The 21,235-nt window shown below is 56.5% G+C and overlaps 1 protein-coding gene across 2 annotated transcripts in view; it reads left to right on the top strand.

Moving 5' to 3' along the window:
* Positions 1-5,313: 5,313 nt before the first annotated feature.
* The window catches only part of ARHGAP26 (Rho GTPase activating protein 26), a 116,098-nt gene continuing 100,176 nt past the window's right edge, over positions 5,314-21,235 (top strand). For both annotated transcript variants that reach the window (XM_034066688.1, XM_034066689.1), the window contains exon 1: positions 5,314-5,467. In XM_034066688.1, the coding sequence (XP_033922579.1) occupies positions 5,314-5,467 (154 nt within the window). The remainder of the gene's footprint in view (positions 5,468-21,235) is intronic.

Raw genomic sequence — 21,235 nt, 5'->3', positions numbered from 1 at the left:
TCCCTGTGCTGTGGGGAGGGTCCTGGCAGCAAGCTGGTTTAGGTTGCAAATGGCTGGCAGTCAGGGCAGGTCACAGAGTGTGAGCCTTAACAATGTAGTAGAAGTAAAAGTAAGCTGCCATTGCACTTGGGGAAGGAGGAGGCACTCTGGAGAACTGTGCTGAAAATCAACAGAGTTGGGAACAGTGCCCTCCCCTGCAGCCTAATTCCTTATTCCCAGTGTGAAAGGACTGGCCCAGTTAGCAGAACTGAGGGGCCAGGTGGCAGGTCAGGGTATATACAGCTTCTCAGTTTTGGCTGGAGAGGACTGAAAAGGTTTTCCTTTATTTTTAACAAGGAATCAAGACAAACAACCCCCCTGAATCAGCTGAAAGCACAAGCACCAGAGAGCTTTCAACGCGCAAGGAGCATTCCGGTGCTCACTGCACTTGGAAGCCAGGTCTTGGTTTATGTGCTCTGACACCTGCCAGGAAGATGAGAGGAGCCGAAGCCATCTCCTTCTGGAGGCAGCTCCCCTCGGATGCGGTGCCTGGGGGCTTTGTGCTGGGATTCTGCTCCCAGATGCCTCCAGGAGGCACGTGCCAGGCGAGCGGCTTGGCAAAGGCGGTGCTGCGAGAGCTGAGTGTCCTGGGCACGTCTGAACAGGAGTGATGCTGCAGAGGGAGAGCAGGAGCCAACCAGCCTCAGACAGACACAGGCCTGCAGCAGTGCCAGTGACTGTAACGTGTTCTCTGCGGGGGAGAGGAACTGATTGCCCAAGGCACGGATACAGGGACCTGGAAGGAAATAAATGTGGAGACCATTACTGCAAGGACACCACAGACTGACTGATAGCATCTCACATGGATACTTCCAGTCAAACCAAAACCAGCTTCCCTGTGGTGTCTGCGAAACCCAGGAAGATTTGGCAGCACAATGATGAGTATTGCAAAAACCTCACTGGAGGTTAACATGTGTAAGCTGGGAGCCAAAGGGGCTTCATGGGCTGGGAGCAGGGACCCTGGTCCAACTTGCTGCTCACATCAGGGAGATTTGCTCCCATGCAGAGGCTCACATGTTCAACAGTGCCCATCTTCTGGTTGTCTCACCCACCCCTGCAAATCTGATTCATGTGTGATTGCTGGAGGCACAACTCTGGAAGGGAAGATACTGTTCCTCCATAAGATTACATATATCTATATAAAGATCATGTCAGCTATATGTAAAGCTCATGAATGCTCAGTGGAGGGAGCACTCTTACTCTGAAGATGTCCCAAAGCCTTTTTGCTGCAGTCACATGTAAATATCCTAACAAAAAACATACCCAGAGCACATTTCCAGGCTGACACGGCTACACTGGAGAAGAGGAAGCTCATAGCGTCTACTCTAGAGTTGTGTTCATAGCTAGCAAAAGGGCCAAGCTCAAGGATCTGATCTCCAGGAGGTTGTCAGTGCAATAGGTCAATAAATGCCCTTTGGTTTACAACAGGGAATTCATGTACATCCATTGTGATGGTCTAATGTATTATCTACAACACTCTTTTGCTACATACAATGGTTCATCTGTGTCTAGCTCAATAAAAAAATCCTTGAGAGCAGGGAAGATGGAGTGTGATGTATAGTCACATAATAAATAGACCTTGAACATTGCTGCTTGAGGGCAATTCCAAGAAGCCTCTCACATAGCTCCTGGTTTGGCAGTCAAGATGCCCATTGTAGTCTCCTGGGCTTTAAAGAAATACATTAGTGTGCTCGAGTCTCTGGTGTTCAGAGACAAGATTAGGAGGTGCTTTCCCACCTTCTCTCCCCTGTAACACTGGTTCTGATTCCCACAGGCAGTGGGGATACTGCTGGGACTGGGATCACTTGTCAGGGGGGAGCCTCCGAAATCCCTGATGAGAGGCACTCTCATGTTTCCATTCCCTGGCAGGCACCTTAGTGCCTCTGTGTCTGGATGCCCACACTCAGCACCCACCGCAGCCTCCCTGCAGGCATCTGTCGCTCTGAGGCTGTAGAGATGGGGCTGTGACATGCCGGGAACTGACACGGTGGCTTGGTGTGGGGATGGGGCTGGTTCCCACCTCCCCTTCTGCTGTCACTTCAGCTCCTGCTTTACCTGACTGGTCTCACTTAACTGGCAGGGAGCTTTCCTGAAGGAGAGGTGGCTTGCTCCTGCTTTGTTAGCAATGACTGATGTTAGCCAGCATGAGGATGGGGGCAGGAGGATGGAGGTGTGGGGACGCTGTGCTCAGAGCAGGGAGCTGATCCAGTTGAAAACTAGCTCTAAAAAATAATAGTTGGTAATTTTCAAACAGATCTGCCTCCTCCAGCTGCTGGTGTGAGCCACCAGATGTGATGCTGGTGTGAGGGAGAGCTGGGAAGGGCAGCTGAGGCTGACCTGAGCTGATGGCATTGTAGCCTCCCTCTTCCTCCTCTTGATAGTGGTTGGGGTGGCCCCTGCACCAGCCCTGGTGATTATTTGATCCCAGAGTGAACTGAACTAAGCAGAAACTGCTTTTTCCTTTTACTTTTCTTTTTTTCTTGTTTAACACCGGATTAGTTTCCTGCTGACTTTTCTCCCTGGGTGATAGAGTTGTGGGATGTGGGCTGGTGTGTGGGCAAAGGAGAAGGTGTTAATGTGTGGTCAAGGTCAGGCTCGGGGTGGGAGTATGGGACTGTGGCAGCCGCAGCTTTCATCTGTTGAAGTCGGTGTGGGCACGGCCTTGGGGACGTGTGGAGAAGAGCTCCTGGAGACCTGCAGGACAAGCTCTGCACCCCTGGGAGTCAATGGGCAGGTTTCTGTGGTTTCCAGTGTTACTGGACCGCTACACAGAGCCCAATTGCCTTGGCCCCTTGGAGCTGAGACAACCAACCTGCTTGAAAAGATACATCAAAGCAGGCAGGGAAATACCTAGGGATTGCAGAGGGATGCTATTAGCCACAGGCAGGAGGATGTGGAAGTTTGGGGGTTTTGTTTGCTTATTTTTTCCCTTCAGTAGTATTCTTTTACAGTTTGGATGCACAATGCTAGGAAAACAGGGCTGCAGGATGTCCATGGCTGTTCCTCCCCACTGCCCTGCCCTGCTCTCACACTCAGTGCTCAAACACAAGGAGTGAATTCTGATTAATGCAGCCTAAGCAGGAAAAAGGGGAGATGACTCCATGATCTGGTGCATTAGTTGCTGCCTGCCCGAGGCCTCAGTTCCAGTTCTGTGTGAGGTATTTCAAGTGTGACAGGGCTTTGTTATGCCTCAATACTGTCCTCATCAGAAAATGACAGTCTGAACACTGTCACTTGCTGTGGTTGTGGGAAAGTGCTGAAAAAAGCCCCAGTTTCCAGCCCCAAATATTCCTATCCTCCAAGGCAATGTCCTACAAATCTACTTACAGGTTCTTCTGTATTAGCTGTAAGTGCTGGAATGCTTTTCTAACACGAACAATGGTGATGTAAAAGGATAAAGCCAAAATATGTGCTCCTGTGGCTTTGTACAGTGTAGAATTAAGCGGTGTAATCCAAATAACATCTAGTGCTTTTATAGGGCTGTATGCATATGGCATAAATGGCAGCTAATTAAACTTTATATCCTGCCTACAAGATAAGCATGTAATTAGTATTACATCCTTTTTTATAATTAGGAGGCCTCATCCAAAAAAACGTGGCTCACAACCCATATTTGAAGGCAGTGACTCAGCCTGAATTAGGCTGTGGCGTGAAGATTGAGGAAATCGTGCTTTAGTGAGTAAAAAAAGCAGAGACAAAAGGTTGTGCTGGGATCAGGTTACTGCGTCTGGACTCATCCGCTGGAAAACGGCAGGCGGGTTAACTTTTAACATCGGCATGGGGCTGGGTCCCACGCCGTGTGTCAGCCCTACGGGGGGCTCCGCTCTGTGCGCGACCCCCGTCTCCCCCAGCCTGCAGGAGAGCATGAAGTTGGCACCGGCTCCGCGCCGTGTTTCACGGCTGGCTGGACAGGAATGCTGCCCCGTTCGATCCGGAGCGCGCTGGCGGTGCGGAGCAGGGCTCGTGTGGCGCCCTCCTCGCCAGGGTCTGAGCTGGGGTAAAGACGGAATTCCAGTCAGCAGGGGATTATCCGCAAGCGTGTCTGTTTGTCACAGCCCGGGCGGAGGGGCCACCGCGGGTCTGTACGTGCCGTACAGGCTCACCCGGAGCTTGGCGCTGTCATTCATGGTGAGAAGGGGTTGTCTCGGATCCGTGGGGCCGGCACTGGTGCCCTCTCCCGCTCTACTTCCCCTAAACCACCGTCCACCTTACGGCCAAAACCACGATGAGGAGCAATTGCTTTGCGGGCTGCAGTTTGCTCCTGGATGCTCGCAGCTGAGGGAAGGAGGTGACGAGGCAGCTGCGGCGCCACGGCCAAATTCCTGGCGAGTTCCTGAGCGAGATGGGCTGCAGGGAGCAGCGGCTGGGTTTGTGCAGGGCTACACAGCGCGGTCCTACCGATCGATGCCCATCGCCCTTGCTGGGCTGGAGCGATCCGCTCACAGGGATGCAGAGCAGGGGGCCCTCTGGGCCAGCTCCCTTCACCACCGGCCGTGCCGGGGGATTCAGGGTTAATTCTCACCTCACGCTGCTAACCTCGCAGGGAATAATCCCCGCACGGGTGCTCACCGGCACCGCGGGGAGGCAGGGCCCGAGCCCGGCCGGGCGGTGCGGGCGGCTCTGCTGCAGGCCGCGGGGCCGGTTCACACTGAGCCCCGGCACGGGGCGGCCTGCGGGGAGCGGGGGAGGGCCGGGGCCCTGCAGTGACCCCGCCGCGCTCCTGGTGCCGCGGGCGGGCGGGGCAGGGCCGGGGATCACCCACGACGCGGCCCCGGGCGCGGGGTGCTCGGGCCGGTCTCTCCCGCACGCCCGCAGCTGATTGGCTGAGAGAGCGGGAGGGGCGGGGCTCGCCGGGGAGGTTGGGGGCGGAGCGTCTCACGCCGTGGCCGCCCATTGGCTGGAGGTACTGGCGCGGGCGGGCAGCGGCGTGCGGGCCCTGCCCGGGCGGCGGCAGCAGCAGCGGCGGCTCCAGCGGCAGCTCCGGCCCCGCCGCGCCCCAGCGCTCCGCCCGCCCGGCCCCGCTCCGCCCGCCCGGCCCCGCTCCGCTCCGCTCCGCTCTGCACGGCTCGGCTCGGCTGGGCTCGGCTGGGCTCGGCACGGTTCGCCCCAGCACGGCCGCTCCCGGGGCGCCACCGCGGCAGCAGCAGCAGCAGCAGCAGCAGCAGCTCCCCGGAGGGGCGGGCTCCCGAGCGTTCCGGCTTTAAAAATAACGTTAAATTTTCGGGGTTTTGGGTTTATTTTTAAAAGCTGGTGCTCTCGCCCGCCGCGGGCAGCATGGGGCTGCCGGCGCTGGAGTTCAGCGAGTGCTGCCTGGACAGCCCCCAGTTCCGGGAGCGGCTCCGCTCCCACGAGGCCGAGCTGGAGAAGACCAACAAGTTCATCAAGGAGCTCATCAAGGATGGGAAGTCGCTCGTCGCCGCCCTCAAGAGTAAGTGAGGGGCCGGGGGTGGCTCTGCCGGGGCCCCGTGCACCCCCTCGGCTCGGCCCAGCGCAGCCTGCCCGGCCCGCTCTGATCCTCCTGCTCCGTGGCCTCCGGGTCCATCGGGGACCACCTGCTCCCATCCGTGTTCCCCGGCTCTGCGGTCTGGCTGGTCCGGCGGGATAGGCCTGGTCCTGGCCCACAGGGATATGCATGGTCCGGGTCCATTGGAATGTGCCAGGTTGTGGTCTATTGGGACGTACCCAGTCCCGGTCCTGGTCCACCAGGATGTGCCTGGTCCTGGTCCATTGGAACATTCGCTGTCCACCAGGTCCCTGTTCTAGGCCCTGAAGGTGTTGTGTTTTTTGAGGATGCTTTGGCTGGGCTGGTGGGTAGGTGCTGTGTCCCCTTGCTTGTCCTTTGTCCCCTCTCTGTTCAGGGTGGGGGACACCCTGTTCTGCTTTCTGGACTCTGCCTGCGCTGCCCTTACTGGTGCCATTCCCAGCGTGTGTGTTGTGTGTGGGAGCTGCAGGCGGGAGGGCAAAGCTGTGTGCCTCTGGTTTGGGGTGGGGGGTAGAGGATGGACAGGGAATGGTAGAGTGGTAGAGTGGATGGTAGAGTCTGGGGCCAGGGAAACCCTTGCCTATGACTGGCAGCACCCCTGTCCCCTCAGTCCCAGCTGCTGTCCTCATGGGGGGCTGGGAACACATTTGCATGGCCACCCGCTTGGCAGGGTTGGGTGGGCTGCTCCCCGAGGCTCTATTCCTGCTGTTCCCACCCCAATGGGGTTATCTGGGGTTTTTCCTGTAAGTGTCTTTGGCCCAAATCTCATCGCTTTCCTGGTCAGTTTTGTGTACTGAGTACTGGGGCATCGTCAGTTGTCACTTGCTGAGATTGCCCTTGCCTGCTCTGCTTCAGTGCTGTGGGGTGGGAGAGAGACACATCCACACAAACCTGTCCCATGGAGCCCCCATGGCATTGCCTGTGACGCACCAGCCTGGCTCTGGGGACATGGCACCGTTACTGTGGGAGCTGGGAGCAGTGTCACCCCTGGGGTGCACAGGCAGGTGATGCTAATCCCACCACTCTGTCCAGTCCCAGCCAAGGGGCAGCCATGGGGCTGATCCCTGCTTCCCCATGAGCTCTCACACCAAGCCCCTTGGGTGCAGTTCCCCTGTGCTGGAGTAGCAGCTGGTAACATCTGGATTACAGGGACCCCCATTGTACCAATTCTTGGCATTTGGGGTTTGTAAAACCCAGCCCGACAGCTGTTGGTGCGTCTGTGGCTCTGCAGGTCTGAGCTGTCTTCTGCTGCTGTGTTTGCCTGTTGAGCTGAAGGCAGCCTGTGCCTGCAGCGTTCATTTTGTCACACAACAAATCCTACAGCATTGTTCTTCACCGAAAATACATTTTAGGAGCTAACTGGTGGGTCCCAGGGGTGCTCATCTCTGGGCTTAGTCATTGGGTACATTTAGTCAGCCTCTGGGTAGGTGCTGGCTGTGCCTTTGCCCTGTCGTGCTGCAGAACAGGTATTTTTGGGTGTTCTGAGCTGTGTGTGCTCATGGCTGCCCATGGGCTCCAGTCCCACTGGCCATGGCTGTGCTGCTCAGCCCCGGGCAGGAAGAACGCCCGCCGGCCTCTGGAGATAAGGATGTTTTTATGGCTGAATTGTTTTTGAGCCTCTATTGAATGTGTTCCTGGATTAGACCTTAATTCCTGTGCAGGGCTGGGGTGTGTGGCACTGATGCCCTGGCTGTGGTCTGTAGGGGCATGAATAGTGATGATTTTGCTGGAGTGTTAATCAGTGCCCGAGCACAGGCACTGCCTGGGCTCATGGCCACATCCTGTGTGTGTGGCTGCAGATGCAGTGGGATTCTCCCCTCGGATGTGGTCTGCAGGGTGCTTTGGGAGACGTTTTGGGGGTCCATGGGGCAGGGGACGGTGGGTGACTGTCCCTTCCCTGCTGTGATGCTCGGCTGCTCTGTGCATCCTTCTCTTGCTGTAAGAGTGCCTTCACCACCCGTGCAACTGCTGGAGAGCCATGATGCCTCTGACTTCTCCCACAGGCATGGGACAGGATCTGTCCCAGCTCTTTACACCTGTGTTACCCTCGGTGTGCTATGGGTCTGAGCTCTGGCCATGTTCTATGAGCTATTACAGACCCTCCAGACACCCGTTAGCACGGATGAAGATGCTCTGTGGTGGAGAGCTGCTGTGGGTGTCATTCCTGGGTTGGCATCGCTGTGACTCGGTGCAGTGGTACCCAGTGCCCATTCCCTGCAATAACCAGGTTCTCCCTTCTCTTACCCACCTTTTATTTTGTCTCCAAGTGTTCATCTCCCCGTGGCCTGGCAGGGTGACCCTATCCCACCAGCATTGCCTTGATGTGTCCTCCTTTGCCATTGTGCAGGGTTCATGGATGTGGAGCTGGTCAGGTCCATGAGCAGCAAACCCCTGGTAGCAGCCTGGAGCCCCTGGCGTGGGGGGCTCAGAGGTGTCTCAGCTCTTGGCACAGTGACCCAGCCTGCAACTGAAGTTACGTGGAGCCTTGGCAATATCCTCTCTCATTTTCCTTCCTCTTGTGTTCTCTGCTGAATGTTTCACATCCTCTTTGTTGTAAGACAGGCGCGAGGGGAGTGTAACTCTTTGTGTATCGTTGAGGAGCGAGGTGGAGTGGTGGCTCGGATGGGGCTTCTGTTCCCTGCTGCCCTGCTTAGCTCCTTGCAGCCTCTGTGCTGCTGGAATTCACATTCAGCAGGCTGAAAAGAATCCTCATTTGCTGAAGGGCTGGTTTTGCTGAACATCCTCTGATGCCGAGGGCATCTCTGGAATGTGTATATATATACGTATATATATAGATACTGTTGGGTTTTCGCCCCCAGTGAGTATCTGTGCCTGTTTCTGTTGTCTCCCTTTGCTGCTTGGCTGGTATTAGGAGTGACCTGGTTTTCAGCAAAACGTGTCCCTCTTCCTCCCTCATACATAAATTATTCAGGAACTTTTGCAAATGCAGAGACCTCAAGTGAGACATAAATAATGAACTTGAAGCCTGGATGCTGTGAAACTTGTTCTGCAGTGAAGGAGCTGGGGTGACCATAGGTGTTGGGGCTTCTGAAGCGTTTTATCCCTTTGCATGTCCCCTGTGCTGACGAATGGGGCATGTGGGGAGCTGTGTCCCAGTGTGGTGGCTGCCCACGTGCCAGCATCACCTCCAGCCCCTCTGCTTTGATGGTGAGGGATATAGAATCATGGAATGGTTTGTGTTGGAAGGGACCTTAAAGCTGATCCAGTTCCAACCCCTGCCACAGACAGGGACACCTTCCATTGGAGCAGCTTGGTCCAAGTCCCTTTGTCCAACCTGGCCTTGAACACTGCCAGGGATGGGGCAGCCACAGCTTCTCTGGGCACCCTGTGCCAGTGTATCGAGCCCGGTCACCAGGATGATGCAGAGATGCTTTGCAGCTCGCTTCAGAATGAGAGCAGCACATGTGAGGATGGAGGATGTGGGGGTGCAGGCGGCTGGCAGCCATCGCCTCCCCCGTGCCACTGCAGGGGGCTGAGCGGGGGCACCTTCCTCATCTTCCTCCTCCTCCTTCCCATAGCCCCTGACAGGCGCCGTGTCCCGGTGCTGGTGTGTGTCCCTGCGGCTGCCGTCTCCTGCGCTGGGGCTGCAGCCGGTGCTCTGCCACGTTTCTGCTCTCAGTTTGCTTTGCTTCTTCCTCCAGATCCCAAGCTCTAATTTGAAGCCGCCGAACCCGTCCCCGCCCCAGCACAGGCTGCAATTTGTGCGGCAGGGCCAGGCTGGGGCTTTGCAAACCCCCTCCAGTGAGGGTGCCCCTGACCGGTATTCCCACGGGAAGGACAGAGGTGCCCATGCTCCCAAAGGGTGCCCTCAGGCCCTTTTGGGGGTTGGGATTGTTTTTCCTTTGGGTGATTTTGGCTGGGTCACTGCAGGGCTGTGGCTGGCAGTGAGGGGGGGCAAGACTGAAGGGGAGTGCAGGGAAGGGGTGATGCTCGGGTGGACCTGGGCCCTTTGGCAGTGGGGAGCTCATCCAGCATCCTGGGGCACATGCTGCAGCACTGGCTGCAGGTCTTGTGCCCGCTGTGTCCTCCATCAGTGTGCCCATTCCGGCTGGGTGACTCCAGGAGGGATTGGCTGTGGGGTTTTCCTGGGACACATCCTGCTCCATGGCTGCTGTGCAGCTTACAAAGTGAAGTGGGGTGTTTGTACAGCTCCTGGTGGTGCCGTCAGTGTGCTGGGCTCTGCCCGTGGACTGCACGCTCTGGGATGTGTTTGCACATGGATTCTCTTCTGCATCTCAGTGGTCTCTTGCTGAAACCGAGCCTTGATGGGTGTCTGTGCCCATGGCTGTGCCAGGCCTGGATTTGGCACCATCTCCGCAGCTCCCTTGGAAGCAAAAGTGAAACCTCTGTGTGGTGTTTAACCTGAGCAGTTAATTCCCTTTTGATACAAACAAGGCTCAGGTTAGCAATGAGGAAATGTTTGGCCAATGCCTTTGCTTGCCCTCTGCCCCAGCCGCTGCTGCCTTTCCCTGCCTGCTCTGTACACCCCCCGTTTGGCACGCTCCGTCCCCCGGGAGCGGCACCCAGCCGGGGTGTGCTGATAACACAGTGGAATATCCCTGTTTGCCTCGCCGGGGTGTGCTGCAGGAAGAGCTGCATCCGGGGCTGCTTCCTCACCTGGAGCTGTCTGGGGTTGCAGGTCCTGTGCCGCAGGTGCCCACCAGCGCTGGGGGGAGAAACGCGAAGCTCTTGGATCATCTCTGTCCTTTTGCCCTTCTGGTCCCTGGAGAAAGGCAGTAACAACCCAAACCCTCCCCTTGCCTGTGCACAGAGCAGAGGACAGGATGAGATATGGAGGTTTAGGTCTGTCCTTGCCAGGAATGGCCCTTATTTGTGCAGGTGTAAACGTTACCAGAGGTGCTCCTGGCTATGCTGCAGGCTTGGGCTTGGAGGAGGAACAACGTGCTTTCTGGAGGGTGCAAAATACAAATGAACCCATTGGGTTGCAGTGGCTGCTTGTGTTCAGTTCTGCTCTGATTGTACCATGAGAAGCGGTGTTTGGTGTTGCTGTGGAACACTCTCTGCTCTGCCGTGGCCAGACAAGCAAACCACAGGGCTCATCTTGGGCTAAAGCACTTGGGTTTGAGGTTTGGTTGTTTCCTGGCTTCATTCACCCAGCAAAGGTGTAGCATGGCTCCCCCCCCATCAGAGTCTGTTTTCCCCCCCTCCTTTTGGAGGGCTGTAGGAAATGCTTGGTGTGGTCTGGGGAATACTTTGTGCTATGGAAGGGGTACATGGGTACAGCTCAGCCAGTCCTGTGCCAGCAGAGCTGAAGGCAAAGAGGACTTCCTCCTCCTTTGCATGACCTGTGTGACTTGTGCAGTCACATAGTTAAAAGCTTGTCTGGTGTTTCATTCAAACGAGGGTAGTACAAATGATAATGCTCTGCTTTATTTTCAGCACAAGCTGAAAGCTCCTCCTCTTCCTCTCCAGTGAAAACTAGCAACAGGAATGCATTCCTGCCTGGGAGATGCTCTTTGGTTTTGATGGAGGGTCTCAACCATGAGCCTGCCCTGCATGGCTCAGCCTGATTGTGAGAAGGAAAACTCTCCCTGCTGGGGTGGTGCAGTGGTTTACCCATGTGCACAGTCATGATCCGCACAGGGGGTTCCTCATGACATCCCCAGGGATCATTCACCCATCTCCCTGGGGTCTCCAGGGTCCCTCCACATGCAGCCACAACTTCTTGGTGCTGGTGTGTTTGGGGACTGATGGAGTGAGCTCCTCGAGTCTTGTACCAGCCACACTGGAGCACTGGAGCTGTGTGTGAGCTGCTGTCTGTGGCTGGATGCAGCTCTCAGCAGCACTGAAGAGGGAAGCTGGTGAGCAGAAGGGTTTGGGCGTGCAGGAGAGCCTGTGTTCCTGATTGCATCTTTCAAATTATGCTGGCAGAAGGCTCATTAACAGGGCTTGGAGAGCTTTTTAATTGGGAGTGTGCCACAGAGCACCTCTGGGCACATGTCCTGACACACTGGTGTGGTGATGGTGTCTGGAGATGCTGGCTCTGTGCATGCTGCTGCCTGGCTGTGGCACTGCCACTGACCAGGTACCAGTGTTGGGTTAAACTCAACCCATTTGGGTTGGCAGGGGTGGTCCAGGTGGTGCCTGCAGTGTGCATGGCATTACCTGTGTGCCTGGGACACAGGCTGGGAATGGGGGCTGCTTTGATTCCCTCCTGCCCTTTCATTTTCCCTGTCTTTGGGGGTGGCAACTCACGATGACATGGAAAATGCGTGTGAGGAAGTGCTGTTCCCATGGTTGCTGCGGGGAGGGCTGGAGGCAGTGGTGCCGGCACTCGGCTGTGTGTCCCTGTGCTTTATGCAGGTTGGTGCTTCCCTGGGTGATCCAACTGGGGTGGGATGAGTTGTGCTGCTGGAGGGGACCGCTGACCCCTCTGCTTTCACCCCCTGCCCAGATGCACAATGAAATCCTTGTGTGCTGCTCCCTGAAACCCAGCGAGTGATGCCACAACCAGAGCAGTGTCCGTGCACAACACAGGAGTGCTCAGGAGGTTTGCATTCCTCTACCCAAGCAAAGGGGCTTCAAAAACCTCCTCCTTGTCAATGGCAGTGGCCAAGCAAATCCTGCCCATGATGGTTCTGTTTTGAGGTGTTTTGGGCAGCCAGGACAGCCAGAGGATGGGATTTGTTGGGTGTCCATCGCTGTGCTTGGGGTTTCTAATATCTGTCCGCTGGGTTTAAGCAGACCCGAAGGACCCAGGTTTGGATGCAGTGTGATGAGTAGCTGGAGCGTGATGGCGGTGGGTGGGGAGGGGGGGCAAGGCGAGGGGAAGCTCATACCCAAACCTGCACAGCTTGTTCGCTCCTTGGTGTGAATCATCCCTCCCTCCTCCCCCGGGCACGAGCGGCTGTCACCGTGGCCGGCAAAAGCTGGGATGCTCTCCCTGTTTTCCTGGCACATTCCCTGCGCTGAAGCGCTCCCACCTGCTCCTCTTCAGCGCTCTGTGCAAGTGCCTGGTGGCCCTAGGGCTGTGGCTGCATGCTGTTGATGAGGCATGCTCATTAGGGCATCACCTGGATCACAATAGCAAGGATGGTCTCAAGGCTTGGAGGAGCTGGGAACTGTGCTTTCCAATCTCTGCTCCTGCCTGTTGATGGGAGCCTGGGGGTCACGTCGTGTCTGGGACGCTTGGTGCAGGGAGGGATGGTGGCCACAGGATCTCTGCGGAATGGGAACTGCAGTGCAGGGGGGGAAGGGACCGTCTCTGCGGTGATGCCAGGCTCGTTCCTAGCTGGAGTCTGTGGGAAGTGCAGCAGCCTCCGGACCATCTGGCTGCGGCACGTGGAGCGGTGGCACAGCCGTGCTGCGCGGGGGCCGGGGCTGCCTGCGCCAGTGATGGGCTGGCTGCGGCCGCATCGCCCTTCCCGTGGTGCTGCCCATGGCACCCGGCACCCATCACCGTGGTGCAGAGCCTGCGCAGGCAGCACGGGCACACTCTGCCCCGCAGCAGCCCAATTAGGTGACTCTTCCTTCTGTGTTCCCAAAGCTGTGGCTGCCCCATCCCTGGCAGTGTTCAAGGTTGAATACAGGGGCTTGGAGCAGCCTGCTCTAGTGGAGGGTGTTGCTGCCCGTGGCAGGGGTTGGAAGTGGAGGAGCTTTAAGGTCCCTTCAACCCAAACCAGGCTGGGATTCTGAGATTCTGTCACGTGTGATGATGTGCTTTGGGGATGTTATTGCAACCTGTGTTCAGTTGCTGTTATCCCGGTGCACTCAGTGTGCTGCCTGTGGTGTGCCTGTGTGCACACCCACGTGCTTTTTGCTGTTAGCAGTTTCTAATCCTGTATCAGTATCCCAATGAGGGAAGGGTAAAGTGTTCCCTGCTCGGGGCGAGTGACCTGTAAAATAAGCTGGCGTTTGCCTTTTCAGCAATGCTACCGGGAGAGTGTTCCTTTGCTGGGTCTGTTTCCAGCTGAAACAGCGTCTGTCCCGAGCGATGCCCTTGCTGAGTGCTGGTGCTTAGCAGTGTTCTAGAGCCCAAAACCCCACTGCAGAGCAGGGCGGTGGGGCAGCTCTCCCCTGCCTTCTCCAGCATGGCTGGGGCAGCAGCAGCCCTCACAGGGTTTGGGGCTGGCTCTGTCCTCACTCCATCCATGAAGGCTGGGAGGAGGCCCAGGCTGAGGGCAGTGATGTGCCCCGTGTGCTCCCCTGGGCTCTGCTGCAGATTTTGATGTGTTTATGTATTTTCCCTGCCGAAGCAGGAAGAATTGACTCACTCACTCGCAGTGATGTTCCTGCGAGCGCGGTGGGATTCTTCCTGTTCTTACAGCTGAGGTGGGGAGCACCAGAGACAAAAGGATTTCCGCAGCCTCCTTGGGAGGAGAAGGAAGCGAGCTCCTGCAAAACCTCTTTCTGTGGGTCTGGGAGCTGACCCCACTTTCCTGCCCTGGCTGTGGGCATACCAGGTCCTGGTGAGAGCCAATGAGGGGCTGCAGCCCCTCGGGATGTGGACCCTGGCTCTTGGTGGCTGCTGACCGAGGTGGGGACAGAGGAGGCTTTGCCCCGTGCTGCAGGGATGTGCTGGAGGGACTTGTCCTGCCCATGGAAACGGGAGCAGGTCCCCTTCCCATCTACTGTGGGATCCCTGGAGAAATCAAGCCAGCTCCCTTCTGGCCCACCTATTAACTAATCAGATTTAATAAGGAGCTAATCTAGTGTGTGGCTGGTGCCTGAGGCAATCTGTGCAGTGTCTGGCTGGGGGCTCTGCCAGCACCCTCCATCCTCATGGCAGGACCCCCCTTTCAGTGACCCCCTCCCAGCCTTCTGCTCTGCTAATGGTCATTGCCTCTGTCAGGAGCAAATTTCTTCTGGATTAGCATCCCCTAAATCGATTAGCTGTCTCGGGCAGGGCATTTAATTCTAATGAAATGTGATTCCAGGCTCCAGTCGATGAAATATTGTGGCCATGAGGGTAAAGTAACCTGGGCCTTTCTGTGAGTTGTTCCAAGGGGTGGAGAGGAGGGAAACCAAAAAGGCTCAGAGGAGAAATGGCAATTACCAGTGGAGACTCACCTGTGCTCCCCAGCGAGGGAGCTGGGGGATAATGAGGAGCTGTGAGTAAAGCATGGCATTTACATCCTACTTCAGTGTTTACTCACAGGCGTAGGGCTGGATGCATTTGCACAACCTGCCTGGAGCAGCAGCAAGGGGGCAGCTTGCCAGGGGTACGGTGGGGTAAATGCTGCATCAGAATCCTTGTTGCCTGGGAGAAATTGGGAATATCCTTCATAGTTCCAGGCTTGGAGCTGCAGGGCAGTTGGTCTCTGGGTGTTGACATCCCTCTCCGTGTGACAGTGCTGTTCCCAAATGCCGGGTTGTGGCAGGGGATTTTCACTGCTGCTTCCTCACATTTTTTGCCTGGCTGTTGGCTGCCGTTGGGAATGCCGGCCGGGGCGGTAGTTTTCCATTTCATTACTGTGTCCCTGAAGTTCTCCAGGCACTTAAACCGTCACCTGGTGTTTGCTCTTTCGGCACATCCCACCTCTGTGTTTGAGTGCTGGATATTTACACTTGGTTTTATCCGCAGCCCTTGTGTGCTCCCACCTGAGCTCCCGGCCACTGCAGGTTGGGATGGGCTGGGGGGTTCTGCCGTAGAACAACACCAGGATGTGAACAAAAATAAACACAGGGCAAAGTGCCAGACGTGGCGTTTGGTGAGGAAGTGGAGAAATCTCGTTGTGTTTGCTACTGGGTACATGAAGTGCTCTTTGTGTTCAGGGCCAGCACAGGACAGGAGTGGCACCCCAAGGATGGGCTGTGTTGGTTGTGCCCCATGAGGAGCCATAGGCAGCGATGCTCTGGGGGCTGTGGGAGGACTGGGATGTTGCCCTGAAGGCTCAGTGTGGTGCTGGTGGGTTGGAGGGTGGCTGTGCCCATCCGGTGTCCTGGTGCCACACAGGGTGATGCTCAGCCTGGAAGCTGCTTTCTGGGGTGTGGGTACCCAGCTTTGGGCCCCTTCTCTTCAAATACCATCCCAGGAGGGCTTTGCCCGCAGGCAGCTCGCCTTGCTGGGAGGGGGCCGTGCGTTAGGAAGTGCCTCCCGCAGCTGCAGACGTCTGCTCAGCGTCTCCCAAGCAGGGAGCCCTTCCGGGCGTCGTTTGTGTCACTCACGGGGTTTGTGTTCCTCTCGTCCTGACCGCAGGTACAGGTGTCTCGCAGGGCTCCACAGACCCAGCCCGTGCGGCTGCACGGCAGCAGCTCCCGGGTTTCTCAAGTCTCTTTGTCCTCCCCTGCATCACCTCTGTCTGCTCCTCTCCTGTGTCAGTGAACCCAGAGCTGCGGCAGCTCGTTGCACACCTCTGTCCTCTCCACAAAGAACCCGGTTAATGCCGAACCAGGCAAGGCTGAGTGATGCTGAGCACTACACAGTGTGCTTCGCTTTGTGGCTACTCCTGAGAAATCCTGTTTGGGCAAGCAGAGAAGATGGCCCAGAGTTTCCATGCAGGGCAGGACAGATGGGAGCCTCCCTGCATCTTCCTCTCCCGAGGGACGGAGAGGTTGTTGAGTGCATTGCTATTTGGGGTTCATGTGCAAGGCATTGAAGCGAGGATCCCCTTGGATGTGACCCTGGGCAGCGGTGAGGATTGCTTCATTAATGAAACTGCTTTATTAACCCGGCCCTGCTGCCTTGGCCAGTTAATGTCCCACCAGTGGTGCGAGGAGGGGGGGAACAGGCAGAGCCCTTTGCATGCACTGGGTTTCTGAAGTGTCTTGGCCATGGTGAGATAAAGATCTGAGGAGTGCTAAGAAAAGCTGCACAGGAAGGATGAAGTGCGGCGGTGTCAGTAGCAAGGCAGGCTCTGAGTGTCCAGGAGCTGAGAAAGTCAGGGCTGGAGCTGGTCAGAGGAGTCGGGGGGACACAAGGGTGAGGGCTCTGATTAACCAGCAGCTTCCTCCAACTGGGAGGTGGCTGATGGAAACACAAGAGTGGCCTGAGCAGCGTGAGTCAAAGGAAGCAGCTTCTCGCCTCTGGGAGCCCTGAGTCCTCGCTGCAGGATGTCCCGCTGGGTCCAGCAGTGCTCGTGGTGTTGTCAGCAGGTTTGTGGTGTTACAGACAGGCTCATGGTGTTGCCAGCAGCCTGGCTGCCAGCTGCCACCACTGCAGGCTGTCTTGAGCAGGGTACCAAAACACTCATTGAAGGTTTGGGCCATTTCTAGCAGGGGTGATGGCAGGAGCAGGCTGAGCCTGTGATGGAAGCCTCGTGCATCCCTGAGCAGCCGTTCCTGAGAGCCCCACACCGCTCTGATCTCCCTGAAGCTGTTTTTACTGGTTTAAAGTGTTCTGTGAAGTGGCATCTCTCCTGTGGGGCTGGGATGAGCTGTGCCCGGGCCTGCAGCCAGGAGCAGGGGCTGAGGTCAGGCTCCTATGAGTGTTGAGAAGGGACTGCCTTTCTCTGCCCTCCAACGTGAGCAACCATCCCAGTCCACATATTAGGTAGGGGCTTCCCTCTTGCTTTTTCTCTTCTAAATCTGTCCTTTTCCTCTCCAGGCACAACCCGCTGGTGACATATGGGCAAAGGCAACAACTGCCAGCAAACTCTCCTTTTCCCCTTCCCCTTGACACAGGGCTGCTGAGGGCAGACACCTCCAACCTCAGCTGCCATGGACAGTGGGTCACCCTGTGCCCTTTGGATGTGAAACCTCCTCCATCCTCCTGGAAATGAAGCCATCTCTCCAGGAGACCCTATGGTCCTTCTGGGTTGGATCCCTTGGATCCTCAGTGCCTTTCATCAGGAATCTTGGGAAGCTTTGCAGACACGTCCTGGCCTGGCAACGTTCCCAAGATGACTCCAAACGTTATTGGTTTGGGGGTGGCAGGATGACGTGGCTGGGTGCTGGGCTGGTGGGCAGCGGGGGATAATTTTAGCTGCACAACCGGGCTGCCCTTCCGAGGGCTCACTTTGCATTTCACGAAGCACGGATCTTGTATCTCTTCAAATACCATGTGAATAATCCGTGTCTTCAGTGAGTTGCTCGGACCTGATCGGCTGTTCCAGCCCGGTCAATAGTCCCATTCATCCTACAATGGGTTCTCTGTGCCTCTGGCAAACATTTTGCCATATGAAGCCACACTGAGTGTGTGAAGCCAGGCATACGGTGATGCCTTGGCTGGGCAGCGGTGCTGCCTGTTCCCGTGGTTGTAGGAAAAGGCCTGGACAGGTGGTTCAGTTTCTGTTGCTCTGTAGCACATCTAAACAGTTCTGGAGTGTTTTCCCCTGGAACATGGTTTGTGTTTGGAAACTTTCCCTGGTAAAAATGAAGTTCTGGGATTTAGGAAGAGGGGATTTGGCCCCCTCAGTGTGTGCTGCTGAGATGAGGCTTGGTGCTGTGTTTTGGCTGGAGGCTGTGTGTGTGGTGAAGGCATTGAAATGGGCTCTGGAGGAGCTGCAGGGCCATGGCAGCGATGCTTTCCCTGCCTTGGGGAGTCCCATGTGGGGACTGTGCCAGTTGCACCAGTGCTTGGGGTCCCTCCTTGGGTTTGGTACCCTCAAACCTTGATCTCCAGCATGTACTGAACCAGGGCAGCCTTTCCATGGGCTTTAGTGCACAAACACGAGGGCAGAAGCTGCTGCCGGAGGTGGGGTGGTCTCTGCTCATCTGGTTTCATGTATTTACTTGAGTGATGAATCAGAGGGAACCTGCCAGCAGCTGCAGTCCTGTCCTAAACCACTGATGAACTGCAAGTGCCTGCTGGAGGAGTTATTTAATAACCGAATCATTGCTAATGATGGAAGAAAGCAGCCTGGGGATGGAGCTGGGTGCAGAGCACCGTGGCAGCAAGCAGGGCTATTGCTGACCTCCGCTGGGAAGTGCAGAGAGAGGGTTCAAACCTTTTGGAACCAGTGAAGCATTGACTGACGCTGCCCCAGTGCTTGGTGCTGACCTGAGCAGTGCATGGGCTGGGTCTGTATTGGGGCTGCATTGAGATGCTGGCAGCTGCAATGCTGATTTCCAGGCATGAGCTGCTTGTTGCTGGATCCCTGCATGAGCTGTGGGGACATGGTGCAGTCAGAGCATCCCATCCTCTGCAGCATGGTGTGGTGCTTACATCCATGGGCCAGATCCAGCACTGCCCTTTCCCAGCCTCTATCCCTGGGCATCCCCGAGCACTGGGACATGTTGCATGATCCCACTGCTGTGCCCAAAGCCCTGTCTCACTGTGTGGTTGCCGGCGGTGGGTCTAGCTCTGGGGCAGACACCATATTGCTGCTTTCTAAGCACCCTTGGCAGGCCATAATCCGGCTGTTTTGGTACTGATTAGAGCGGCTGTTCCCTGGATTACCCATCCCAGCTGGCTCCTGCCCACCACAGGGTGCTCGGTGTGACTGCTGCAGTGGTGTGGGGGTGTGGAGGTGCTGCTGGGGTGACTGAGTGGAGTGTGCCATGTTCTGCTGTGTCTGCAGCCACTGGTGACCCCAGAACTGCCTGCTCTGGGTTCCTGCAGTTGGGCTGCCTAAAGGGGCTACAAGAAAGTGCAGAGAAGCTGTGGCTGCCCCATCCCTGGCAGTGCTCAAGGCCAGGTTGGACACAGGGGCTTGGATCAAGCTGCTCCAGTGGAAGGTGTCCCTGCCCATGGCAGGGGTTGGAGCTGGAGGAGCTTTGAGGTCCCTTCAACCCAAACCAGGCTGGGGTTCTGTGAGGGCTGGAGGCAGATGAACCATGATGTAGGTGCAGGTTTGTTCTGAGAAGCTTTAAGGAACTTGTCAAACCCACAAGGGGGGAGCTGGTGGCTTCTGTCCTCATGGATGGCAGTGGGAGTGTGGTCACCTCCCCACCGTGGGGCTGGGAGCAGCGAGGGGCTGTCGGTGCTGGGGACAAGGCAGTGCCACCATGAGCAGCCCAGACCGAGGGGTCTGCAGCTGCTGCCCTGCCAGGGATGGGACCCAGGACCCTCCATCCCTCTCCTGAGCCTGCTGCTCCCTGTGTTCCCTGCCGCTGGGGAAGGAAGGGGCAGGAGTCTCGGTTCCTGTTGTCCCATTGAGCATTAAATATAGGCTATTAAGCAATTTTCTTTGCAGGAAGTGTAGAAATACCGCTCTGTGTGAACACAACCCCGTCACACACCAAGGGTGCTGGAACTTGCCTTGCAGCCTGCAACCAGCCTCATCAGCATCCTCTGCTTTCCCCCTTTGCAGCACCATTAACCCTTCACTCCTGGACTCCTCAGTGGGTCTGTCGTTAACGTGAACCAGCTGCAGCATCCTGGCAGAGCGGATTTTGCTTTCCCCACCTTAAATAGCAAGGTGGCTGCAGAGTCAGCTCTGGGGACAGCCCCTGCTCTCTGAGCCACCAGTTCAACCTTTTCCCTGGACAGCCTGGCCTTTGGAACACTCACTGATGGACAGCAGGGCCAGGCAGGAGGGGACATCAACCGAGGTCTCGTTTTGATGTGTTGTGTTTCCCCTCTGTGTCCTGTGGTTGCGTTTTCCACCCATCCATCCCAGCCAGGGAGAGCACACACGTGGAGGGGCTGCAATCTCCTCTCAGCCCCTTATGAATTCTGATTTAAGGGGAAAGCTCCTGCTGTATGTCTGCCCAGGCTTTCCTGCTCCAGTGCACTTTGCCTCTGTGCTCCTTTTGGGAAAGCCTGAAAGTGTTTTAAACACTGCACACAAAGAGGAGATCATAGGGATGCTGTACAGAGGTGGGATGTCCTGGTGAGGAATAACAATAAGGAAAGAACTAGAAGCTGGTGACCAGGAGAGAGCAGCTTGAGGCAGGGCTGTGGTGTGAGTGGTTCCCCCATGTGTCTGAAGCTCCACATGCCGGGTCTCCCAAACCAGGGATGGGATAGATCCCATCGTGCCTCGGTGCTGTATGCGTGGGGGAGGGTTGTGACACCACAACATCTTCCTTCTGTAAATGGCCTTTTTCAGTAGTTCCAGATTTCTTTGGAAGGGGCTTTTTATGTTCAAACCCAAGCACTTCACTCTCATTGCAGGAACAGCAGCAGCTTCCCAGAAAGATTCAACTCTTAATAGCAGAGGAGGAGGAGGGACGCGGGGGTGATCCAGCAGGATGCACAGTGGGAGAGGCGAGCTGACCCCTGAGCCAGGCATGAGGGAGGAGGGACGGGCAGAGGGGTTAACGGAGGTGAGGGTGAGGAGGACTGTGGTAGTGGTCAGGCAGCAGAGGGGAAGGAATGGTCATGGATGGGGGCCATGGGGCAGGATGGTCCCATGCTGGAGTTGAGGGGCTTTGGGGCAGCACATGTAGCAGGGTCACCCTGCGGAGGTGCCGAGCTGGTCCTGTTGCTCAGAAGAGTTTCCCTGGCTTTGCGGCGCCTTTCCCTGCTGTTGTGGTTGCTGATGAAGCCAGTGGGAAACCTTGGAAGCAAAACTCTCCCAGCCGGTGGCGCAGTCCGGCCGGGACTCCTGTGCAGGGTCCACAGAGGGAGTTACTTGTGCATAAGAGGAAGCAGAAGTTTCTGTTGGGCTTTGTGGGGTTTTGGGTTTGCTCATCCATGATGCTGGGGAAGAAGCAGGCTCAGGAGCTGAGGGGCATGGATGAGCCGTGCTGCTTCCCCATGCGCCCTGCGTGCAGTGCAGGAGCTTTGGCTGCTTCCACTGCAGGGGTTTTATCCTAAATCGTAGACAAAGAGGTTCAAGCTTTTAGGATGGGATGGTGGGAGCATGGCTGGGAATAATGGTGGCACAGGGAGGGCACAGGGGCCTC

The sequence above is a fragment of the Melopsittacus undulatus genome, chromosome 10 (assembly GCF_012275295.1).
Source record: "Melopsittacus undulatus isolate bMelUnd1 chromosome 10, bMelUnd1.mat.Z, whole genome shotgun sequence".
In the NCBI taxonomy this organism is placed as follows: domain Eukaryota; kingdom Metazoa; phylum Chordata; class Aves; order Psittaciformes; family Psittaculidae; genus Melopsittacus; species Melopsittacus undulatus.
The sequence above is the reverse complement of the archived record's forward strand: the minus strand, read 5'-3'. Positions and strand labels throughout refer to the sequence as shown.